Raw genomic sequence first — 25,209 nt, forward strand, 5'->3', positions numbered from 1 at the left:
TCAGGAGAAAGCTGCCGGGACCGTTTGCCACCGGGTTTTCGGTCGCACGAGAATTAACTTGATCGTTTTTTTTTTTTGGAAAGTGATGTGCCGCGGAAAGAATCCAATCTGCATCGCGCGTTGACAAAAGTGATTGAATAATTTCTCAGTGAAGTAATTTTTTTTAAACGAGTGGTTCATCGGTGACGTATAGGGTGAGGATTCGTCTTTGTGTCATAGTAACCTTGACGTCGCGAGGGTATTGGCGCACCTTAAAGGGGTGTGACTTCCGATCGATAGATACTTTCTTATCTACGGTATACATAGCGTTACAACTGCTGTCATAGTATTATAATGACAGTAGTAGTGTAATGAAGTAACAATTGATATAGTATGTCCATTCCGTAATAAACGGTAGATTATTAAAGTCATCTTTAATGGATACTCGCTATACATGTTTTCGAAAAATTAGCCTCCTGAGCCTTATTATTATAATTTAGCCTTGTTATTATTATAATTAGTCTTACTATTTTAATGCTCCATATAAACATCCTTAATCTAAATACAATATTTTCTATTATATTTAATATTATTTAATTCACTGAAGTTGTTTTATATTGATACCATTTTTGCGCATTTATTAACTTGTATTTACAATACGAAATTTTCTTTTTACACTTTCGATTCAGCCACGTTTTTGAACATAAATAATGTTTAGTTTAGTTAAGATTTTTTACTCGAACATGTCGGTAACATATGTTTCCGTTCGCATCAATACCTGACGCACAGCACCAGAATTTTGCGAAATCAAACTGCGAATAGCTTGATAAAACGAATAAAATTATTTCAGGCGGAGAATTTGTAAAAATGGTTCCACGCTGAAATTACTTTATATAGATGATGCCGGGGATAGTAATCATTTCCCTGGTGTCACATTTTTATGAAAAATTAATCTGAATACTTTTCGATTTAGTAAAAAATGTTAATATACTGTATTAAACACAATTAATAATAATTAAATTATACTGTATTAAACTGAAATAATAATAATTAAACTATACTGTATTAAACTTAACTAACAATAAATAAACTATACTGTATTAAACTCAATAGTAAAATGAATTTTATATTATTTGTAAAAATGTTCTTATTTTACAACAGCAGAGATAATGTAGAATAACGTAGACGGCAGACTATTATAAACCTAAAATAAAGCACGCTGGACCTTTAGCAATTCATAACGAGGTTAATTTTAGACTACATCTTGTGGCTAGACTTACTTTACAGGTAAACATTTCGGAAATACGGTCGTTTATTACCTTAATTTAAAACTCCGAAGATTAAACTTTTGAAATAAGAATTTGTTTAAAGTTTTCAACATTGCAATATTAATCTCTTAATTGAAAATGAATATTGTAATCAGTCAAATGAGAACTAGGACAAAAAGTCAAAACAACTTAATAAATAGTTTCCATTTAAAAAGCGTCATTTTATGAATATATGCAGAAAGAGTAAAACTCTCCACAGGTCAATATCCACTGCAGTATGTTTCGCTTGAGATAAGTTCGCTCATATCGATCGTGAAAAATGGTTTGGCGTTGAACAATTTGCATTCCTTGGACAAAATCGGCATACAATTTACAAGAAAAACTCGGTAACCTAAATATAAACAATCTGTTTGGTAAAGTTTGGCAGCTTTTTTACATTTACTAAGGATACTAATAATTCATTAATACGAATAATTCAGTCACACAGATTTGAATAAAAGATTAAAAGTATATATCATGAAGGTTAAACGAATAAAAATTAAAAGTATTATTAAAAGCTGATCTGATCTCAAGCAAAGAAGGAAAGAGAGAATGTCAAGATCATTTGTTTAAATTTAATTGTATTTATTATGCTTAGTTTAGAGCTAACAATACGGCCAAGAGATATTAAACAATGTTATCTTTGAAACACCAGTGAATTCTGTTTCAGGTCATTGCCAAGTTATGAATGTTTACACTGTCTCGATGGTGAATACGCAGAAGGAATAGTGTTCGAAATGAAGTTTTTAGATCTTCAAATCGAAGAAATTATTGTAAAAGTAAAGAATAATTTATCATAATTTATTTTAATAGTGTAAATATAATTAACTATGAACAGTCGGTTTCGTCATTCTTTTTTCACCGTCATTCTTCTTTTTTTCTATTCACCAATAGTCATACCTCAAGGTCAGAGGCGCTTCTAGCATCATTAATTTTAATTTTTACAACCTTTGTGAAACACAATTTCGATCTACATAACAAAAATCTGCGTGATTTTATTACAAGTAGAATAGTGTACCTTGTCAGACTTAAGGCACTCGGTAAAATATAAAATTTGATTTTAAAAGAAGAAATTTTAATTTTTAAAGAAGAAAATTTAATTTTAAAAGAAGAAAATTTAATTTCGAGTGTTCTAGATATGCACAATTAAAACAAACAAATAAATAAAACAAGATAGAGTGCAATCACTTCTCTTAATAATATTTCATATCTGATAGTCACAAAAATGTATTAGAACAGAGAAGTCATATAAACATTACAAAAACATCTAATTGTGACTTATTATTAATTATCACTGTATGAAATTAAGTCATAAATAATATATAGGGAGGTTCGCATGCTGGGATGGAGAAATGTACAAATATGGTGCAGACTGAAGATTTCAGAAACCCGTATATGGTTTCGTATCTGGTATCTGGGCCAACGTCAAGGTGATGATACGGAACACGTTTGAAAGCTGACGCTTAAAAACGCTTTATAGCTCACTTTCGTTTATCCTCTTAAGGCTCGATGTCTCTGAACTTCGAATGAACCCTAAATTATTTAAAAAACATATAAAACATGACGTTATATTTATTAAGATGCAAGTGTGTAATAAGATGTTAAAAATTCGATAAAATGTCTGAAAAGGTAGTGTTAATAAAGTGATGTAAGTTTAATAAATATAAAAAAGTTAAAAATATAAATAAATATATAAAAGTTAAGATATCTCAAAATTTTATATTAAAGGCCACAATATTCGTACGAGTCATTACTTTCATGAAAATTGAATTATAATATTCATATAAAAATAATTTCGTTTAATTATGTTATTTCGCAACCAATTATATCCGAACTTATTTATTTATATTGTGTTTTCGTTTTCGTTCAAATTTCACTACTACAGTCCAATAAATATCGTTCATATATTTTACTATAATCCTAGCTTCCGATTGTGAAGCAGAACATTAAAATCTGATGCATCACTCTGTATAAAGATAAGTTAGGAAAGTACACCGTGCATTGTCAATAATATAATACCACCTCTTCTAAGAAAACGATTTCCTGTGTATTACAGAGAGATATAAATGAGTCAACCTACATATCGGATACTAACGGGAATACCGACCGAATTGACAATAATGAATGATTAAACAACGAAATAAAGTATAGCAATCTTAGAAACCTATGAACACGAAAATTTTCTTATTTTGACTTTCAGTTTACTAGAAATTATTAACATAAAAATTGGCCATCTTCGACTGACAATAATTCCACGAAAAATGATCGTAGGATGACTTTTTTAAATTAAAGCTTGCAATCTCTACTTTGAAATAATGTTTTTGGATTTTACGTTTGACGCACCTTCACCGTTATAACGCTTTTAAAAAATTTAATGTTTGTCATTGAAAATTGCTGAGTTTGCCCAATTCAATTTTTTTCAATGTAAAGTTTACACGGTAAGGTTCACTGTAAAATCAGAAAAGGGATTTCCAAATTCGTATTTAACGCATAAAGTTAGTTCTGTTCATAGATTCACTAAATTGAGAATGGTTCCAATTTATTGATCGCGGAAATGTAAATACTAAATTACAAAGATTCAATACATAATGATGAAATTGAAAATAAAAAATCTGTAGATTACGTAGTTAGTTAAAATCTCTATTGTATTTCGATAGTATTGTGCAAACGTTCGCGATAAACAACAATGTTTTATACGTGCTCAATCATTGCCCTGTCCTAAACAAAATGTTTTACTATCAAGAAAATTTAATATATAGTCAGCATAGAGTTTTCTAATTTTCAAGAAAAGAAATTCCTAATTTGATTCGAATTTGACAACAGTAGCATCAACAACGTCTTTGTTATTGGTCGACGGTTGAACAAGTCAACCTCGACTAAGCCAGTTACGAAACTGCAAAAACCACGAGGCGAACTATATCGCGCGACGTTATGTATACATAACTATCAGATATTAAAGTAGACGCTGCTGAATCAGTCAGTCGTTCGTCACCCGCTCCGACGCAGTCTAATGAACGTTCAACAAGCGCCAAGCCGGAAGGTTCAACGTTACAAGTTCAATTTGTGACGCAGCTCAAGGACAGGGAATTTCCTATCTGCTAAGTGGTCGGAGAGTCAACTATGGGTTATTTGAAAAAATTCGTGGCAGTGCGTCAGGTGTCGGTTTGCTAGACGGACGTGGCATAGTGCTCCGGATCAAACGGTTGCATCTTATCGTTAAGAATTAGTCGACGTTTTAAGAAGAACAGTGTTTCACCATTGTATTGTTTTATTGCGGGAAACTCAACAAATTTGCCTCGCTTCCATGCGCAGTTGCTGCGCTGTACAAGACTCTAACGCAGCGGGACATTTCAGAATCCTGGATACGCTGGGATCGTAGTTAAGTCAAAATGACCAACTTTTCTTCTTACGGATGGAAACCAGAAGTGGTTGAACCTGCGTTCGTACGACTGACAGCGAAGAAAGAGCAAGTGAGTATTGATGTTCTTCCGTGCCACCGCGGCTTTGTACCATAAAAGGCGTTCCGGCGTCTTTGTGTTTCTCGTAATCAAAACAAGATTAACGTTCCGGTGTTACATGGATTATGTAATAACGTTAATTGAAGCTTGGTACGCTACAGCATTACTGGAATTTGAAACGCCGCGGCCGAATTAAGTCGTGTTACATCTCACAGATGGTGTGCGCGTATTCTGTTATGCCGCGTGCACACTGACCAGAGAATATTGCTGATAGATAATCAGGATTAATAATCCTGATAGAATTACATAATCGTGAGATAATACACTGATAGGAAATTAAGAGAAATACAATATTATTTAATTTTTAATCTATTCGGAAATAAATTACGATAATGGAAAGTAACCGTATCATGAATGTATAGTGTAGAACTTTCTATTTCTCGTCACCTTACGATAACAGTGACTTCAAAAAGCAAATTTACATTTTTCGAAATCATTATTTTATTTAATAGGCTGACTACCACTGTACAAGCAAACCGGCCTCGACCTTTTATTGTTCATACGATTGTATACTTTGATATTCTTTATCGGAATAAAAAATCTGATCACGCACGGTTTTATAGCTTAACATGACTGTTTCTAATGTTCACAGACTGTAAAGTGCATTTATTCGCTGCATAAATATTAATGTTTTTCTATGCGGTTTACACACAAGATCGTTATCTACGATGTACCTTATAGTTGATAGAAGTGACCAGATTATTTTACTACAAGGTATCTTGTAACGGTCGGTCAATAAGTTAAAAAAAGACGACATTGAAGCCCTTTTGCAGGTTTTACCGCCACTTATACGTGACTCCATCCGTGAATCCATAATTTGTCGAATCCAGCTTTAAAAACTCGCGCTACGTCATGTGATTTCTTATAGAACGAGAGGTTAGGAACACATCACAACTAGCGTCAAACCGACGAAACTCGAGTTCGACCGAAAGCCGAGTGTAAACGCATACTTGTACATGCTTGTCTATGCCAACGATTTGCGAGCACAACATTGCGTGTGTCGTGATTATGACGACGGAATTATGTTAACTTATCATCTAATCCATCATGCCACGGTTTCCAGAAACATGTAACATACGCTGCAAAAAAATCGATTAGAAAAAAAGATCGTAGAATAATGGCGTGCGTTTAGTCAGACCGCGCAACGTGACATGAGTGAGGGTAATGGGAGAATGAGCTCAGCTCGTGGCTCCAGACTTGTCAATGTAACGGTTCTATATCCGTGGTGTGGAATCGCGTGGAGAATCGAATCCGAGTGTCGCTCGAATTTTGTCGGGTACGCCACCCTAGCCTAAATCAAATTGGTCTAATCGCGCGGATATTTCTGTTCCGGAACGTGGTAATCTGTGGTGTTCGCGATCGAGCTGGTGAAGGCGTAGTTTCACGTGGAAGATGAGTTACTACGGAGATGGGAGCTCGGCTCCGCTCGATGACATTTTCGTCAAGGCGGCCGTTGAAGTCAAACGGTTCCTCCCGTCGCTTTTCAACATCAAAGTGGTACGCGTCCTTAACACGATCATTGTCAGCTCAAGCTAATTTTACTTGACTCCCTCATTTTCGTTGCGCGTTAAGTCGCAGTTTGGTATTAGTCGATGGAGCAAAAGACTAGCGAACTCGTAACGTTACTCACACCAGGACCAACTATTTATTATGCGGCGGGACCTGAAAGTAACTCGCACCAGACCAAAGTCTCGAACACAATGTGTTAGGTGCACTTGTTTTTCAAGTGACAGTAACAAAAACTAAAATTAACCTTTTGTAACTTACTGGTACATATGGTACACCAGTAACATCGAGAGAATATCATCGGTATGATAATTTATTATCACGCATTACAAATTTTATCAACCACATTTTCTTAACTCTCAATTGATAATATTTAATGAAAGATTATAGTTACTTTTATCTCAGAAATTATTCACTATAAAGAGAGATGATTGCTGCTAACCTTAAGATGCTTGTGACAGTTTTCAACTGAGCGAGGAAACACCGGCTTTCAGATTTTAATATGAATTGTCCGAAGTTCTGAAGGAGATAATAACAGTCTCATCCAAGGGATATACAGGAAAACTAATGGAAATCGCATTTCAGTTGCGGCTTTCCGCATGTTGGACCAGTTTCGAGATATTTCCGTTTCGAATGTCTTCGAAGAATTATCCGTGAAAAACGATCCTGCGGGTGTCTAAACAAACTTTACGAGTTCACTGCATCTTCCATACCTATTGCACGTTTATTATTGCTAGACGCCGGTAACCGACGTGGCATTTAACATGTGAAATCCATTTAAATGGGATTTCTGTTACTCGTACTATACGCGGATAAAACGTAAACGGCAAGACTCATGCGATCGTTTCGCCGATGACGCAGTTTTAATAGTTATAACATTGGTAGAATTGCTTGATTTTGTGGGAAAACTTGTTTTCGACAGCTTTTGACGAATATGGACGACCTGAATGGTTTCTAAATTCGTTTATCGCAATATTTCGAAAATATCGACTCATGTCATAAAATAGTTAAGATTCCATGAATCTATGAAAAATAAAATCTTAAATTATACAAAAGTATATAAAGTAATAATATCGGTTTGTTTAATTAAAATATTAGACAAGACTAAGTTTGCTAGACGGAAATTTTATTAATAGTTCAATAGTATTTTTTAACAGCATTATTTATATAATTAGAATATCCTGTGCATTGAACTGTTACATATATCGATAATTCCTTAGATAAATATAAAGCAAAATTCAAATTATTTAAATAAGAATAAATAAAGTACATCACTGGTAGGAAATTAAGATTAGGGTATACTTTGTTGTGCTACAAAATTAGCATTTTTTTATTGATATCAATAATTGATAACGGGTCATTCAAATTGGATCGATTATTTCGTTCTATCTTTATGTAACTATTGACACATATTATTAATACTTGAGTATCAGTAGTGTTTTATCTATTACTACAAATATTAGGTTAACCAATGCATCAAGTATAAATATAAAGAGAAAATGATATTCATCAAACTGAGAATACTTGCTCATTTTCTCAATATTTTCCTTCGCAATCTTAATAGGATTCTGTTCCAATCTCATTTCATCTAAGATAAATGATAATAAAACACTCTTTTAAGTACTCATTTACATAGTTCGTTAAACGTAACGTACAAGAGTGCTTACACAATTCGATTTAAATAGTGCAAACCAATAATTTGATCTATACATATACTTCAAAAATATGCACATTTTAATTTTTATATACTAATAGATATATACTTGTAAACATCTCTGGTAAATGAAATATTTTTTACCAATTTTTATTTCTTTCATTATACCAGCTGGCCAATTTCATATATTTAAAATTTATGTCAACATTTCATGAATTAATCTGGGATTAGTCAAAATTAGTATGGAAAAATTAAAAGCATGCAATGACGAAATAATATGGGTATTATAATGTAAAGTCTTGTCTCTTCAAATTTATTTAAATATATGCATACTGTTTGAGGATATATATTATACAGGATAAATATTGAACGATGTTAAACATAAATAACAATTAAGTTTTAAAAACGTATTATAATATACGTCTAGATAGAAACATGGAAAAGTTATACACGAATTTAGAATATATAACGTAATTATACATGGACATTCTATGTTTGTCCACATTACAATAATAATTATTGAAGAATGGTAACTGTAAAATTAATAAACGTCTTACAGAAAACATTCCCAGAAGAGACTGAAAAAATTTGACACAAGAATGTTAGAGTTTTCTCACAGTTAATGGTGCACAATGGAGATAATCACGATCGATAGGTAGATAAACACGAATTTTCAGTTTGAAATTGCTTTCATTTTTTAAATTTAAATTATGTAGCGATCGAGTATTTGTTCAATAAGAGTCGTCTAAATATTTTTGTGATCGACTGTCTCTTTCGAAGCATCTGTTCCACTGTACAATGGATTTCGTCATGTACTCGTGACCTATCATAACGTCATACTCATCGAGCCAGGAAACTGCGTTCCTCAAATTTAAGTTAAGTGGATCACGTGCATGCAGTCATGCGGAACTCCCTGAAAATTATACTCCCGACGCAGCCTAATCGGATTACCTTAATCTTCTCTTATTCATTAAATTCGACGCGCGAATCTATCTACGTAATAATGCTACGTACGTGTTTTACGTTTTAATCGACTAATGAATCAAGGCATGACACGAATATGTATCATTAATTAATTCAGCTCATTGTTCGAATTGAAAATGATAACGACAATCAATTAACATGATACAAACTTGAAAATTTTTATTTTATACTTTCAGATAATAGTAGCTTTATATCCCGTTGTGACAGATATAACCGAATAATTATATCGCTAAGATTATGACTAATAAATTCTTATGGTACTGATATAGTTTGTAACTTTAAACAATAGTATTAATCATTTTCTAAGTAAGCAATTTTTAAAGATACAATTTTCTGTATCTCAGAATCTGAAGTATTTACAAAATATGTACTAATACACGTCTAGGTTATACACGAATCTTGAACATATGCTATATTATGTTATAAATAAACTTTTATTATCAAAATGCTTTATATTATCGCAAGCACGTGTGAAATTTTTAATTGAATGGAAAATTTATTGACTCATTGTCAGATCAGAAACTGTGCAGTACTAAAAGGAAAGAATTGCACATTTTCAATATGCTTTTCGTCGAACTTTAACGATGAGTGAAAGCAGCCGCTAAAAATATTTATGCTGTACATCGAAGCTGCCATCATTGTTACTTCAACTCTTCCCAGAAGCTAAAATAAAAAAATATGTTGTGTATAATTTTTATAGCAGTGATAAAATGCTATTGATAAAAGTACCAAAGTTTCATAATGATACTTAGTTGAAAGGAAATTGTGCTTGAAACATAATGGACAGGACTTGTGCATCGATCGAATAGAAACAATCATTATTAAGGTCGATGACGATGAGAACGTTGACGTTGACTTTAGTTGCAACACCTCGATTGTACGCGACCGCGTACGCATTCTCTATCTCGTGCGAGATGTTTGCTAGAATTATGATTGAACAAAATACTCGTGGCGTGCGTCACGTACTCTGTATTCATTCATTGCACGTGCGTTGAGAACGCGTTCAAGACAGGAGTTGCTCGTTCGTTTTATTTAAATGTACCTGCTGGATTTCATAGATTAATGCTTTTGCAATTCACTTATCATAAGAATTTTGAACCTCGCACAGTGTTTCGCTTGTACATACATATAGGCGTTCAGAACAAAAACAATAACTTGTAAACTAATCAATTTTCGATTGAAGTAGCTTAGTACTTTTTTGAATAGAATATAAAGACGCATCGTTTTGCACGAAAACTTGTCTAAACAAATTACAAGAAATGTAAGTCAGGTGAAAATGTATCTCTTTTAATAATCACGTATAGAGAATGAATTAATTTGAATTCTATAGATACTTGCGCAGTCATAAGACGTCCAGATAGGTACGACTTGTATGTATATACAGGGTGTCCCATGTTCTAATGTTCAAACTTTGTCAGAGTATTCTATGACACAAAGTAAAAAAAAGAAATGTTATGTAAACATACGTCGCACGGGCCGCGGTCCCTCGGATCCCCTTACACTAATAGCTATTACTAACGAAAATTCATTTCAATGTTTGCTGACCTCAGGTAGTAAACATAACTTGCGTAAACACACTGAAAAACACAGTATTATTGATCTAAGTAACAGCAAATTGATTACTACATATTCCTCTTCTAAATTTTTGTTATAATTTCTTAATAAAGTTTTATATGACCTATGTTTACATAACATCTTTTTTTTTACTTTGTGCCATAGAATACACTGACACAATTTGAACATTAAATCCTGGGAAACCCTATATATGTATGCATATGTACCTGTACCCTGTATATGTACATACATAGACTCTTATCATTTCGCGAGAGTCAATATTACAAAAATGGTGTGAACGATCTTAGTAAACTTACTCTTAGTAAGTAAGTAAACAATAAATGAAGTAAGTAAGTAAACAAAATGATGATATTTATAAGGAAGGATTGGTTAATCTAAGCAGATAGATAGTTCTGATGACTGTACAAACGCCTATAATAGCCAATCGTTAATTTATGTTAGTCACCGGATCTTGAGTAAGGCGATACGATAAAATATTTGGAGACCACACAGATTAAATGTTTCGATTACAGTGACAAATTTTTAGTCAGGATTAACAGATCTTTTAGAAATGATTTGTTTAGAATTAATCAATATCGATACAGTATAACAAATTTTATTCTTCAAATATACGCTCAGTAAAAAAAATATTTGTGTACCTTTTAAAACGGCATAATTTTTATAAACTGGTTCAAGTAATTTCAATTTTGTTATGACATCAGAAGGATTAGTTTACTAGATAACGAATGAAAGGATTTGCAGAAAAATTGCAATTGGTTGGAATAATAAATATAAAATAAAAAGGTGATGATCTCGATTTTTTTTATCTGAGTCTATAACGAAAATTTAAACAATGTATTTTGTAGATCTCAGTAGCTTATTTGCATACTTAAAAATTTATGTTAAAAAGTTCATATAAAATTAAGTAATTTAGTTAAGAAAATATAACTTATTTTTTTACTGTACTAGATTAAATTCTTGCCGATTTATAAAATACACCATGACACAGAGTACCTATAAAACCTAATTATCATAGGTTTATTTAAGACTATGGTAACAGTGGAACTAAAAATTTGAAATCCTGCTTATCTCTTTTCTAGAAATGTAAACTATGTATAGAAAGTTTGGTAGAAAATGATTACATTTTATTAAAGAATTTGGCAAAGTGGAGATATCTTTTAATAAGTTTTTTTAACAAATTATCTTACCGAAAATATGTGTATACTGAAAGATTCGCCATTGAAAGACACAAATTGCAATTTGAGAAATTGTGTAAGATGTTTCAATAATAATACTATAAGATGTTTTCATACCTCTAATGTGGGCGAAAATCAACAAAAAAAGCACATTATAAGTATTTCCTACGGGTCTTATGCTGTGCTAAAAGATCATCAAAATTGTGACTCGTGCCATTTATGTCTAGAACAAAAATGAGCAATAAAAGAGGCTGCAGGTAGAATTTAGCTGGTAGCTAATGGGACTATGACAGAATTACGTTCATTATTCTCTGTAATTACCTTACCATTTCTGAACAATGCAACTGCGCTTTATGAGGAACGCTATGACAACTTCCTACTTGTCACAACTCGTGTATTTATAAATAATAAAACATTAAATCTGTTCCTAGGAATTAAAGAAGCTATAATATTTCATGGTAAATGTTCTAAAATAGAAGCAAAAAGGAAAACAGAAACCATGACATAAATTTACTTCAAACTCTGTTTGTTTTGTTTTGTATGCACTTAGTAATTATGATTTGCTAAAGTAACAATTTAAGTAAAATTTGCAACTTTTGTTCGTATCAATTCTTTAATAAAAAGTATGCTAAAACATGCTCTTGTTCTCTTTCTTTACGTATTGCAAACGAATGATTAAACAAATACATTGACACTGTTCTTTTGGAAACGTTTTACCCATTTCTAAGTAGTAGAACAAGTGACAGATTTTACGGTATTTACATTCTTTTTATGCCATTGTTAAACATTATCTATAAGTACAATATCATTCGTTTCTCTTATCTTATAGTATGTCACATTGGTAATCTAAACTAAATGTGGTCGGTTTACATCCGGCCATAATATTGCAGTACCGCAATAGATAAGTTTAATCGAAAATATCTATAGCAGTACACTTCCATCTGCAGTCGCGAATAGTTCAGTTTTTTGGTCACGGTTCAGTGAAGCATATCATAAGATTGAAAATAGCGAAAAATTGATTTGAACATATCTTTGAGTTTGGTTTTAATAACATATCTTAGACAACGTCTAATACCTGTATGTTATATACATATTGTGCTATTGAAAATGGAAGAGCGACGATACACCTACAACCGTTTATCAAATTATATGAAAGACGGTGTCGCGGTTCTAAAGATATCGACAACCTTAGACCGCAGTGATACCAAAAGCATGAATAATTTGAAAAGATCAACGGTTTACGCTTTCCCGCAAAATCAAACTGCATCGATTTCGAAAGTGGTTCCGGGAAGCTATAGAAGTTCGACTTTCACGCCGAAATTGAAAATAGAAAGAAAATCGTACAACGATAAGCCTATAAAAACTACCAAAAATTTTATCGGAAAATCCTACTATAATGTATGCTACTATTATCCACGTTATACATATAGAACATATAACTAGACCAAGCAAAAATAATATTATTTTCTCTGCATGTACAAAAGTAGTAGATTTTTTTATGGGAAAATGTGATATTTTTTTCAGCTAGGAGAAAGAGGTTCTGGATTTAGGCCACAAGGATCTGTACAAGACTTCAATACTCTCAGGCGAGAATGTTTGTCTACAGGCTCGCTTTTCGAGGATCCCGAATTTCCGCCGGCAGACTCATCCTTGTATTTTTCGAGAAGACCTGACAGATACATAGAATGGAGAAGGCCGATGGTAAGAAATCATGATCAAACTACGGTGACTAAAGATAATACAAGAACGAAATATTAACCCTTTGCGGTCGTATGTCTACTCTGAGCCATCAAAGCAATTTATTTATCTTTTTTCATCATTTTATTTTTACATAAAATTAACACAAATATTTAAACGGAGTTAATAAATTTTGTTCTTCCTTTTTGTATTATTCTTATCTTATTACTGTCCATTGAAAGAAAATTAATTACGACCAGTATAAATACGACCGCAAAGGGTTAAAAGCACAATAACTTTCTAAAATAGGACTAAATAGCATGAATTTTTTAAGATGTTATAGAGAATAGTTTACAATACAATGAGCGAAGAAATTTTTGCAAAAATATCAATTGGTTAAATTAACAAAAATATTATTGTTTCACCTTTTTTGGTTTATTTTTCGTATTTTCAAACCAATTAGATTGTTGCAAAAATTGTTCCATACATTGTCTAGTAATCAGTCTTACATCTTAAAAAGATGCAGGTCATTTGATCAAATGTTAACAAAATCATTGCGCTCGAAAAGGTGTCCGAATATCATCGTTACAAATGAGATCACATGTTGCACTTCAGCTGTAACTACGTTATAGACACGTTTTATTTATTTTATACGGGTCAATATTGATCAACCCTTCAATGATATCTAGATATCCTCCATTTACATAAGATTGCTCCGTTACCCATACGTAAAGTTCTATGTATTTAGCATGAACTTTGATAAGAAAAATACAAGATTGTATCAACAAAGGAATCTCAGAATATTCTTAAACTACTTTTAATTACTGTGCATTCAATTTATCTATTTTTGTAATAAATGTATAAAATTTCCACTATAGTTATGGAAAGAAAACATTGATGTCAATACCAATTCTTCCAAATGACTTGGAACATTCGTATACTCTATAATAATCTGCAATGTAAATATAACAATTATCATTAATATTGAGAAACTTAATAAAATTAAAAAGTCGGAAAGAATAATGAAGAGATTAAGGAAAACTTAACGTTAGAAATACTGAGTCTCTAACGGGACGAAATTTATTTAAATTGCGTACGACTGCGTTTATAATGTACGCGCAAGGAAAGAGGTTTATGAACAAATTTCTTATAAAAATACTTTTATGAAGTCATATAAAAGAAAACTTGTAAAAGAAAAATCCGAAACCAGTTTTTACCGGTCCAATAGTTCTAGTGTTAACTTTCGTTTTGCCAACTCAAATAAATTTATTTTCAATAAAAGTTCCTTAAAGCATACAATTGACCTGTGAAATACTTTATCGGAGCATGTTGCTTGCATTCGTTATCGTAGGAAATCGCAGACAATCCTCAACTGTTCGTGGAGGGATTCTCCAGATTCGACGTCCAGCAAGGTGAATTAGGAGACTGTTGGCTGATCGCCGCTGTCGCGAACCTTACCATGGATCCGAACTTATTTTTCCAAGTGGTGCCGGAAGATCAGAGCTTTGAGGAAAACTATGCCGGTATTTTCCACTTCAGGTACGGGAAAACCTACTTATGTCAAGAGAACATAGAAAAAAAGTACTTGTTAATCCGAATAATCTTAAGTCCATTTAAAAATAACATTCATTTGCCAAGTCCCCACGTATAACAATAGAAGCATACGTTAATATCAAATATAGCAATCAGTTATATTGTATGTACGTGGGTGTAGTCGCATTGACTGCGAGGTCATTGGCGACGGGAAGAGCCTGTACGTTTTATCGAACGCTTTTGTTTCCGTTAGAAGATTATTGAGCCCACATTATATAATACAAACAAAAATTACATTATTGGTCAATAAGTAGTAAATTAAATAATTGAATAACACGTAAGGTGAATAAGGTAGATGCACATATTTAATGTACGAAAAATATTTTTTATATCCTATTTTTGACTTTTACAATTCCTTCCTTTCCATTTCCAGCACACTACACCATTTCAACACCTTTTCTCCTCGTATAAGGTGTTTGTATCTTCCTATAAGGTGTTTACTATTCCTAAGTTCCATTGGATTGCGCACACTTCCTCTTTTCCTCATTTCCTCATTTTCACAGTATTTATGATTTTCCTCCCGATTTCCAGATCTAGTTCTTGCTTTCAATTTTATTCAGGATTTTCCACTCTTTTTGCAAGCGTTCTAGCAATCGCGTGCGTGATTAAATTTCCTTGTACCTATTATTGCACTTCATCCGCTTATTAGATCTTCCCATGAGTATTTGCCTATTTCTGTTTCCTTTCCTTCAATGTTCCGTATATCTCCCTGCATCATCTTTCAAGCTTTTCTCCTCCGTTCTAGATATACATATATGCACATTCGTTTACATACCCTATTTTTTGCTCTCCCCATTCATTTACCACCTGATTTTTAATCTTCTACTCCTAGCACTTCTTCAACGTCAGCTTATCTTTGCTCCGCGCTACTTTTTGCTCAAAGGTTGTTCTATTTGCTGTTTTGATTTTGAATTTATGTCTCAAGAGAGCAATGTCTGAGACTACTGTACCTAAAAGTTAACACTTGCTCGACTATACAGAGATTGAACACACCATAAACCCACAATTGTATTTAAAATTATTTCTGAAATACGATTCTGGTTTTTGAAACTTGGTGAAGTTCGAATTGCATACTAAATTTGTAACATTGTAGAAAAGAAATATTTCGATAAAATAGCAATTACATTATATTGATAAAATAGCAATATTTTATATATTTATCTTATCTAACCTTGCAGCTAAAAATTAAAATTTACTTTATATTATCATATTGTTTTACAAAACTATTTCATCTATCGATTCAGTTCTTCTCTATAATAATTCAGTTCCTTCTCTCTGGCTCGCTCACGCTCTCCCCTCTCCCTCCCTCTCGTTCGAACTCTCTTAATTTATTATTGCCCATCATATTGCTCTTCTTCTCTTTTTTCATAGCATTCTTAAGTTCGATTTTCTTCAATATTCTCATTTATTGCTCTTTTATTTTCTGTTCTTTCACAGCTTTAATAAATATGTATGTATTAATATATTTATTTTAAATGTACAACAGGTTCTGGCAGTATGGTAGATGGGTGGATGTAGTGGTCGACGACAGGTTGCCGACTCACAACGGCGAATTAATGTACCTACGTTCCGCTGAGAGCAACGAGTTCTGGAGCGCTCTTCTGGAAAAAGCTTACGCGAAGCTCCATGGCTCGTACGAAGCGTTAAAGGGTGGAACCACCTGCGAGGCAATGGAGGATTTTACGGGCGGTGTCACCGAGATGTACCAAATGGACGAGACTCCACCGAATCTGTTCAGTATTTTGCTAAAGGCTTACGAAAGGAACTCGTTATTGGGCTGTTCTATAGAGGTAGATGCAAAAATGACGTTGATGCAATAACACGTTGAGAATCGTCAATGTCTGTTGAATGTCTGAGGAAATAAAATCTGTTACTATTTTAGCCTGACCCGAATGTATTGGAGGCGGAAACACCTCAAGGACTTATCAAAGGCCATGCATACAGTATTACGCGAGTCAAGTACGTGGAAATCCAAACGCCGAATCAGTTTGGCAAGATACCTCTGCTTAGGATTAGAAACCCTTGGGGCAACGAAGCGGAATGGAATGGTCCCTGGAGCGACCAGTAAGTTAACAAAAGAATCATACTGGATAATATGCAACTGTTTAGCAACGTTGAAAGCATTTGGTATTCCTTAAGTTGAGTATAAAAGCTTATAGTAGGAACTTATGATTCATTAGGTCACCAGAATGGAGATTCATTCCCGATCACGAAAAGGAAGAGTTAGGCTTGACCTTCGACATGGATGGCGAATTCTGGATGTCGTTTCAAGATTTTACAAGATTCTTCACGCAATTAGAAATATGTAATTTGAATCCAGATTCATTAACCGAGAATGAGTTAAACGCTGGTAAGAAGAAGTGGGAAATGAGCGTGTTCGAAGGGGAATGGGTACGTGGTGTCACAGCTGGAGGTTGCAGAAACTTTTTAGGTGATTAAGATTTTGTCCTTTTAATTAACTTCTACAAGATGCACATAAATATAACTTTTCTCGCTCTTTTTAGAAACCTTTTGGCATAATCCACAATATCGAATTACATTGGAGTATCCGGATGAGGACGACGATAAGTGTACGGTGATTGTTGCGTTGATGCAAAAAAACAGACGAGCACAAAGGAGAATGGGCGCTGAATGTCTTACTATAGGATTCGCAATATACCATGTGCGTACTAAGAATTCATACAAATAATGTATATAATCTAAATAGAGCATTATACCAACTCTTATTGCATGTAGTCTGAATAATGTGTCTACTGTCAGCAAAACAAGAAACGCGTCAAATTAGCCTTTTTTCATTTCTGTAACCATTTTAAAGTACTTATTTTAGCGAGCGATTTAAAGGCATCTACTTAATACAACTTATTTTCGTTATAAACTTGCGTAAATTAGTTGTAGATATTTGTGCAGAATAAGCTTTCCTTTACATACAGAAATAGAAATTACAAAGATATTTATTTTTTCAGTCTTTAAGCAAAGAATGTAAGCGTCTGATTGAAATTAGTTATACTTTGTTAATGCAAACATAACACGTGCATAAGTGTAATTATATTGTAAATTTATAAATTATAGTTGGAGTATCCAGAACGACTACCCAAACCACTGGATGTCAACTTTTTCAAGTACAACGCGTCAGTGGCCAGATCGCCATCATTTATAAACTTGCGAGAAGTTACATGTCGTTTCAAATTACCGCCCGGTGTCTATTGTATAGTCCCGAGTACATTCGATCCGAACGAGGAAGGTGAATTCTTGCTTAGAATCTTCTCTGAAAATCAGAATAACATGGAGTATGTATCACTTCTGCATAGTTGAATGAAAGTTAATTAACTTCGAATATGTTTCATATTCTGAAAAATTTTATTTTTCAGAGAAAATGATGAACAAGTCGGTATTGGAGAAATTGATGATAGGGTAAGAGAATGCATATTTATTACACATTATATTAATATATCTTAACTGTGCACTGTCTGCACTGCAAGCAAAGATTGCTAATTCACAAGAATAACGATTACTAATGCAAAGTATAATACTAAATCTACTGAATGTATTTGCATTATTCATTCATACAGACTAATAGACTGTTCCAAAACTTAGTACTGTCTATTTTGCTGAGCAATATTAACAGTATTAAAAATAAGAAATATTAAATATTAGCGAAATGGAGAATTGTTCAATATGTAAAAAAGTAATTATTGTATGTAATTCATAGTACTTTTGGAACAGGCTTTGGACATGTTAAGAATGTGCAATATAATTAATACGCTGAGCTTCTGTAATGCTTCAAAATTTGTGTTCATGTATATTTATTATAAGATATTGACTTTATAACAATTTTTCTGTACCGAATGCGAATTTGCAAAGCTGGTTTCGATGTACAGATTTGAAAATGATAATTCAAAAATTTTTGTTTTTAAAGTCCAAAAAGAAATCATAATTTGCTGCATTATGTACATAAATTTACGTTTCCCTTATTTTTATATGTATATAAACCATTCAACAATAGACCTGGAACTAAAGTGGATAATCATGAACCTTTGTGAATTAATCGTTATAACTCGCATGTTCACACTGCTTGGCTTCTAGGTGATTAACTCTAATAAGGATAACGAAGATGGTGGCCAGGTAAGTAAAATACACGTTAATGTATACATATAAATAAACTAATTCTTTAAGCAGTGACTGATTTTTGCTAATTTCAATTTACGCATTAATGCGAAAGAGATATAAAATTGTACGCGATGACCTTCAAATTTTTATAGTTTTCGATCTTAAAAATATATAATCGGTCACTGTTTCTCCGTTATATCAATTAATTCTATTCTTAATTCTTTATTACAACGTGTCCATTTATTGTTTTGTTGATTGTATAAAATTCTTATTCTCTGTTAAGGTACGAAATGATCCAGAACCGGACCGAAACTCTGATAAAGTTCGAGAATTCTTTAAGAAACTCGCTGGTGACGATTTAGAGGTAGACTGGACGGAACTCAAGGAGATCTTAGATTTTGCAATGCGAAAAGGTATGATCCGTTCAATTTTCACTTTGATTATTTTTTTTACTATTTAACGAAATAGTGCGTATGAAATTGCCATAACGCGTAAAGAAGTTAAAATGAAAATATTTTCAAAATTGAAAAATTTGAAAATTTTGAAAATTGAAAGAAAAGTCAATTAAAGGATGGGAAAAAGGAATTGATATTTATAATTTTGTAGTTTTTGTATAATTATCAATGAATGATAAATGAGTATCACTGATAATGAATGTTCTAAGACAACATATATTATACTTCCACTCTAAATAGGAAAATTGAAATTCTTTGTGCACCGACGCATTTCTTTAACTATATTCAATTTTACTGTTATTGCTTAAATCAAAACTATTTTTCTGCTCTTTACTGATGCATTTGTAATTCGACAGTTTGTAACAAGTTTTCTTAATTATAAATTTGGCAATGTTACACGCACTAATCCAACAGACGATGAGTAGTCCATTTCGGAATATTAAAATAAAGATAATATTTTATGCAATTATGGTTTGTATACGATCGAAGTTGACACCTTAAGTTTAAGTTATATTTGATGTTCGTAATAATAGTCATATCTTTGTTTTTGTTTTTCGCTTATAATTAAAAAGCTTTCGTAATTTTCACGCTTCTTAACTAAGTATTGTCTATGGTTATTGGTATACCTAGCATAATATCCGTAATTACGCTTGTTGGTCATTAGTTGCTGACTTCGAATACTTTATACACCAATGACGTTACTTTGTTTTCACTGTGAATCAATTACTGTGTGAACGCTATTGCACTGCAATCTGCACTTACGTTATTGTGCATCATCGTCTTTCTATCTTTACATTCGTGCATTATAATACATAAATACATTTGGAACGCCATGCGAACCAAATATTTTATCGATAACATTTCCTGATATTCTGGCTATTTCGAAATTAAAATTATTTATTAACACAGCTATCTTAGGCAGAAAGTTAATATCTTCAATGTGCATTAAATTGTCATTAATCGTGGCAAGCGGTTTCTCAATTAGAATATTATCAAATTAACAGTCGTCGCATAGTTAAAACATTTTATACTTTTTACTATTATCAACGAAAAGATTGGTTTCATCATGTAATTAATTGTCTTTAAATCAAAATGTTCGCTAGCAGACGATATTTGTCAGCACAAGTGGATATTAAACATTTTCAGCAATCAGAAAGATGATTGTCAACTGTAGCGCGAAACGATCCGAATGTACGTATGTATAATTTAATGTTAACATGTAGCTGTGTGTTACGGGTAGAACTACCACAATCGACGGGTCATAGCGAGGCTCATGCCACAGAAACTGTACAAGGAAATGGTTCTTTTATCGACACAATCATCTCACTGCTGTGCGGCCTTTTTTGTAATAATGAACAGTACAATAAGCCCGTAGGTAAGGCATCATCTAGTATACATACAATACTACTTCATACAACCAGGTCACCCAGTCGTATGTAAACCGGGCTGAATTCATTTCTGTCGAATATTTGTTTCGGGTATAACAGAATCTGCAGGATTCAAAGCTAAACATGTCGTAATTAACCACCCCTGTAAATGAAAGTGCTCATTCATTAATTATCAAATCTGATAGACTGTGGAATTTTATGCAATAATTTCTAAAACAATTTATGGGAACATTACAGCCCAAGACAATGATGAGAGATCATGAAATAGAGAAACCATATATTATCTGCTGAGAATTAATAAGTTCAATCAGTTAAAAATAAAACGTGATACTTTGTATTCCTTATAAAGTGTTCTCTATTATATTTTAAACATATACGTATTTACTTTTATGTATTAGTTTGTTTAATATGAAATGTCGGATTTATTATCGCTAACAAATTTCAAGGAATTTTTATCCGACGTTCTTTGAAAACTAATTTTTTTTATCAAAACTTTAAAAGCAAAAATTTCGTAAAAATCTGTTCAACCAAATGGTGCACCTTGTTTTATTAATAAAATATTCATTTGATCTAACAAAAAGAGCAATTGATCTTTCTCTTCGATTAATCTGACATTTCATATCACAGAACTTATAAAAACATGAAATCCACAATCTAATAACAACCGTATCAAAGGGCTCCTCGTTAAACGTTAAGATGACCGACTCGATTTACGTCGGAAAGCTTTAATAAAAAAGGACATAGTATATAGATTTATGAGAAAAAGAATTTCTTTTAGACATTATATCGAATGAAAATTTTATATTATTGTACTCTAATCAAACAATGATTCCATATTATTACATTCTGGTTTAGTGTAATGAAATAGTTCTATTAATAAAACCATACATAATGTATTCGAAATGTCTGCAATTTACAAGGCTTTAGCCACTGCTTCTTTTTGTACTTCTTTTCCTAAGAACAGAAATACTGACGTAAATCGAGAGGGTTATATTAAGCGTTTCATCGTGTACATTATTTCGCACATGATTAGCTTTAGGATTATGTAGCAGTACAAAAAAAATGGTATACTTAAACAGAGAGAAATTTTCACACAAAAATAATCTGAAATTTAATGTTATTTAAGGAAGATCCAATTTGAATATTTTCTATTTATATGCATTTTTTATTTGCCGTTTTTGAAACTATAATTTTTACCGAATCTATTCACTGCGCCCGGGATTTGTTAATACAGCGAGTATTCAAATTTGATTTTCCAAAACTGTTTCGTAATTAGAAAGACAAACACTGATACTCCACGCTGCTGATAAATAGAAGTCAAGTAAGCCGATAATTAAAGAACAAAATAACATAGATTTAGTTTCGTATGCAAATTAGAAGCCTGAAAACTATATTACTCAATGAAGTGACTGCGAGTTTTATGCATTTGTAGATAACGTGAATATGAAATAAATATATGCAAAAATAAAACTGAATGTCGCGTATTGTTACGTAGAAATTAATAGTTGATACGTGAATATATATACATATTACTTCTTAAATAATGATATAAAAATAATTCTAGTATTATTATATAAAACACAATAGTGCAATTTAATGGAATTAAAGTTTTAATTTGTTACTCATTCCTGTAGTTTAGCGCATAGAGCATTTGAATCTGCATAGATATCAGCAGTCTAATAACAACATTTTTAAATAAACCCGTTTGTGCATGTCCCTTGCTAAAATAAAGATAGAGATAATTAACGAATTTGCTTGAAAATAATTCACTAAATCCCGATCGAAATATAATGTAAATGTTACCCGTAGATTTCTATGATATTGATAACATGGCTTACCCGCTATCCATTCGTGATATGTCCACGTTTGTGGTGTTACCAATAATTGCAAATAATGACAATAATACTTTTGTGCTTTCTAAGATTTCAGAATTTCGTGTTTTCAGTCATTTGTGTTTATTACAAACCAGAAATGTATAAAAGTCGATTAAGTGTTATAGTTGGAAGGGTTTGTCTGTGATTTCAGAGACACACGATAAGGGATTTAGCAAGGATGTGTGCCGCAGCATGGTTGCCATGCTGGATGCTGACCACTCCGGAAAACTTGGTTTCGAAGAATTTAAAACTCTGTGGAACGATATAAGGAAATGGAGGGTAAATGAGTTAAAATTATTATGCACTAATTATTTCAAATAACTAATACTTGAATAACTAATAAAAAAAGAATCAGAAAGGTATTACGAATGATTAACGCGGTAATAACCACTTTAAAATAAAAGTAGGGTACTAATCTAACACAATTTTTAAAATATCACATAGTGGAAGCAGCTAGCTGTATTCACATTAATTATTAAAAAATATTTTCTTCTAGGCGGTGTTCAAATTGTACGACAAGGATGAGTCAGGATACTTGAGCGCGTTCGAATTGCGGCAAGCTTTGAACAGTGCCGGATATCGACTTAACAATCACATTTTAAATATTCTGGTCCATCGTTACGGGACCAAAGATGGGATGATTACATTCGACGACTACATAATGTGCGCAGTCCGACTCAAAACAATGATAGGTAAGTAATTAACAATGAGTCCATCGAAATTGTACCGTGCGATTTAAAAACATATTTTCTTTGCAGACATTTTTAGAGAACGAGATCCTGATACAACTAACACAGCGACATTTTCAATGGAGGAGTGGATAGAAAAAACATTATACTCGTAAATTGATTCGTATGATATACGTTCGTCGAAAAGAAGTACGTCCATTTCTTTTTCACTGTCTTCTCTACATCAAAAAATAAGCCACCGTTCGCTACCGTTAATTTACTCGGAAACCATTCGTTGCGCATACGATGTTCAATGTTTTATTATATTTTATTTGATGACGCTATTGCCAGTTCTATTTAATTGTACAATTTCTCAATATTTTAATCTAAGTAAAAATTTAATTTTTTATTCATTTGTCAGCTGACAGAAACCGTTATTAAAAATTGTACAGCGGTAGCGAACCTTAATCGTAAGTTAAAGAAGTTTGGGCTTACTTTGTACCAAACAATTGTTTCTATCTTATATCTTAAATTATTATTTTGAAATAGTAACCAACGCTGGTTACTTACGGAGTATCCTAAAATGGTTGACAATTCGAAATATTTAGATTCTGTTATTATTCAGGAATTTGTATAGGAAATATTCTCTTTGGTGTAATTAAGCCACACAATAGTATGAATTGTTAATATAAAAATATTGTTATTTAAATAAGTGAGAAGACTATTCCTTACAGTAATATGCGTAGTATTCCATTATTTTTCACTAAAGTTCGTTATAATCTAATGTGAAATTTTTGAGAGATAAAGCGAAAAAAGGCTTATAAAATATTACTAAATAGTTCACTATTTTAACATTTTCCTTTTAGCAATAAATTGTGGGATACTCTGTATATAAATATGCCAAATTTATACAAACTCTATTATTTTATCTGTGCCTAACATAGAAAAAAAAAGTAAAAAAAGGAAGAACGGTGTATCTAAATTATTACAAAAAAGTATATTATAGATGTTTCTATTTATGACAAGTGGTCTGTTGCATTTTCATCGGTACTATTACGTATGTAGATAAATTGTGGTATTATGTGCCTTGAAATATCTTTGTATAACAAAATTTTAATTTTGCTAAAAAATTAAATCTTGAAATAATAATTTATTAAAATGTATGTAAACATATTCTATCATTATACACAAACTCCTAATATGTATAATTAAGAATATAAATTATTTTATACAACTACTCATGTACTTTTCTTTATAAAATTAATGTTACCTGGGAACAGTTGTATATTGTGAGAGATCGGTGCACTGACATTGTGAATCCCTGACCCACATTTCCAAGCAGCAAATGTTCTTTACAATTCTTAAGTAAACATATCTTTCCTGTTCTTTAACGTGATTATTTGTTATTAAATTAGCTTTGCGAATCGTTCGTTGAATTCTGTTCAGATATGGAATTATTGAAATAAAGATATCTTTTACATAGTTATTATTTTTCTTAATGTTTATTGCTTACATATTTAGAAATAAAAAATATAATTAACATGAAAAATAATTTTGTAGATCATGATTTCTATATTATTTGACATAAGTAACTTTGAAAATTATATAACGGGTACTGTAACTACAATTTTTGTAAAAGCTTGATATGTTATCTCATGTAAATAGGAAGGAAAAAGATACGAAGTGGACAATAAATAATTTCTGATATTGTGTGTATTAATATAATATTTATCTCACTGTTCGTATATA

The 25,209-nt window shown here is 32.1% G+C and overlaps 1 protein-coding gene across 8 annotated transcripts; it reads left to right on the top strand.

Annotated features, from left to right (window-relative positions):
- Calpa (calpain A) lies at window positions 1-24,697 on the top strand. Of its 8 annotated transcripts, XM_078177465.1 has the most exons (15): window positions 1-194; window positions 4,641-4,756; window positions 13,223-13,399; window positions 14,727-14,914; window positions 16,455-16,758; window positions 16,851-17,032; window positions 17,149-17,399; window positions 17,473-17,630; window positions 18,038-18,255; window positions 18,337-18,379; window positions 19,052-19,090; window positions 19,359-19,488; window positions 22,944-23,071; window positions 23,289-23,484; window positions 23,551-24,697. In XM_078177465.1, the coding sequence occupies exons 2-15, from the start codon at window positions 4,676-4,678 to the stop codon at window positions 23,634-23,636; spliced, it is 2,181 nt and encodes a 726-aa protein (XP_078033591.1). In that variant the 5' UTR covers window positions 1-194; window positions 4,641-4,675; the 3' UTR covers window positions 23,637-24,697. The 8 variants fall into 8 exon arrangements, with proteins under 8 accessions (XP_078033591.1, XP_078033590.1, XP_078033594.1 ...); XM_078177464.1 differs by lacking the exon at window positions 1-194 and having other exon boundaries at window positions 4,260-4,756; XM_078177468.1 differs by lacking the exons at window positions 1-194; window positions 4,641-4,756; window positions 19,052-19,090 and adding exons at window positions 5,704-6,301; window positions 20,771-20,905.
- Window positions 24,698-25,209: the final 512 nt, after the last annotated feature.

The sequence above is a fragment of the Augochlora pura genome, chromosome 3, assembly GCF_028453695.1.
Source record: "Augochlora pura isolate Apur16 chromosome 3, APUR_v2.2.1, whole genome shotgun sequence".
NCBI classification, from domain to species: Eukaryota; Metazoa; Arthropoda; class Insecta; order Hymenoptera; family Halictidae; genus Augochlora; species Augochlora pura.

Excerpts from the sequence above, each read along its gene's own strand:
- Calpa (XM_078177460.1), top strand. The coding sequence starts at position 12,806 with ATGGAAGAGCGACGATACACCTACAACCGTTTATCAAATTATATGAAA. Across the intron at positions 19,489-22,943 it reads AGATTTTGCAATGCGAAAAG|AGACACACGATAAGGGATTT; the intron begins GTATGATCCGTT and ends CTGTGATTTCAG. Across the intron at positions 23,485-23,550 it reads CCGACTCAAAACAATGATAG|ACATTTTTAGAGAACGAGAT; the intron begins GTAAGTAATTAA and ends TTTTCTTTGCAG.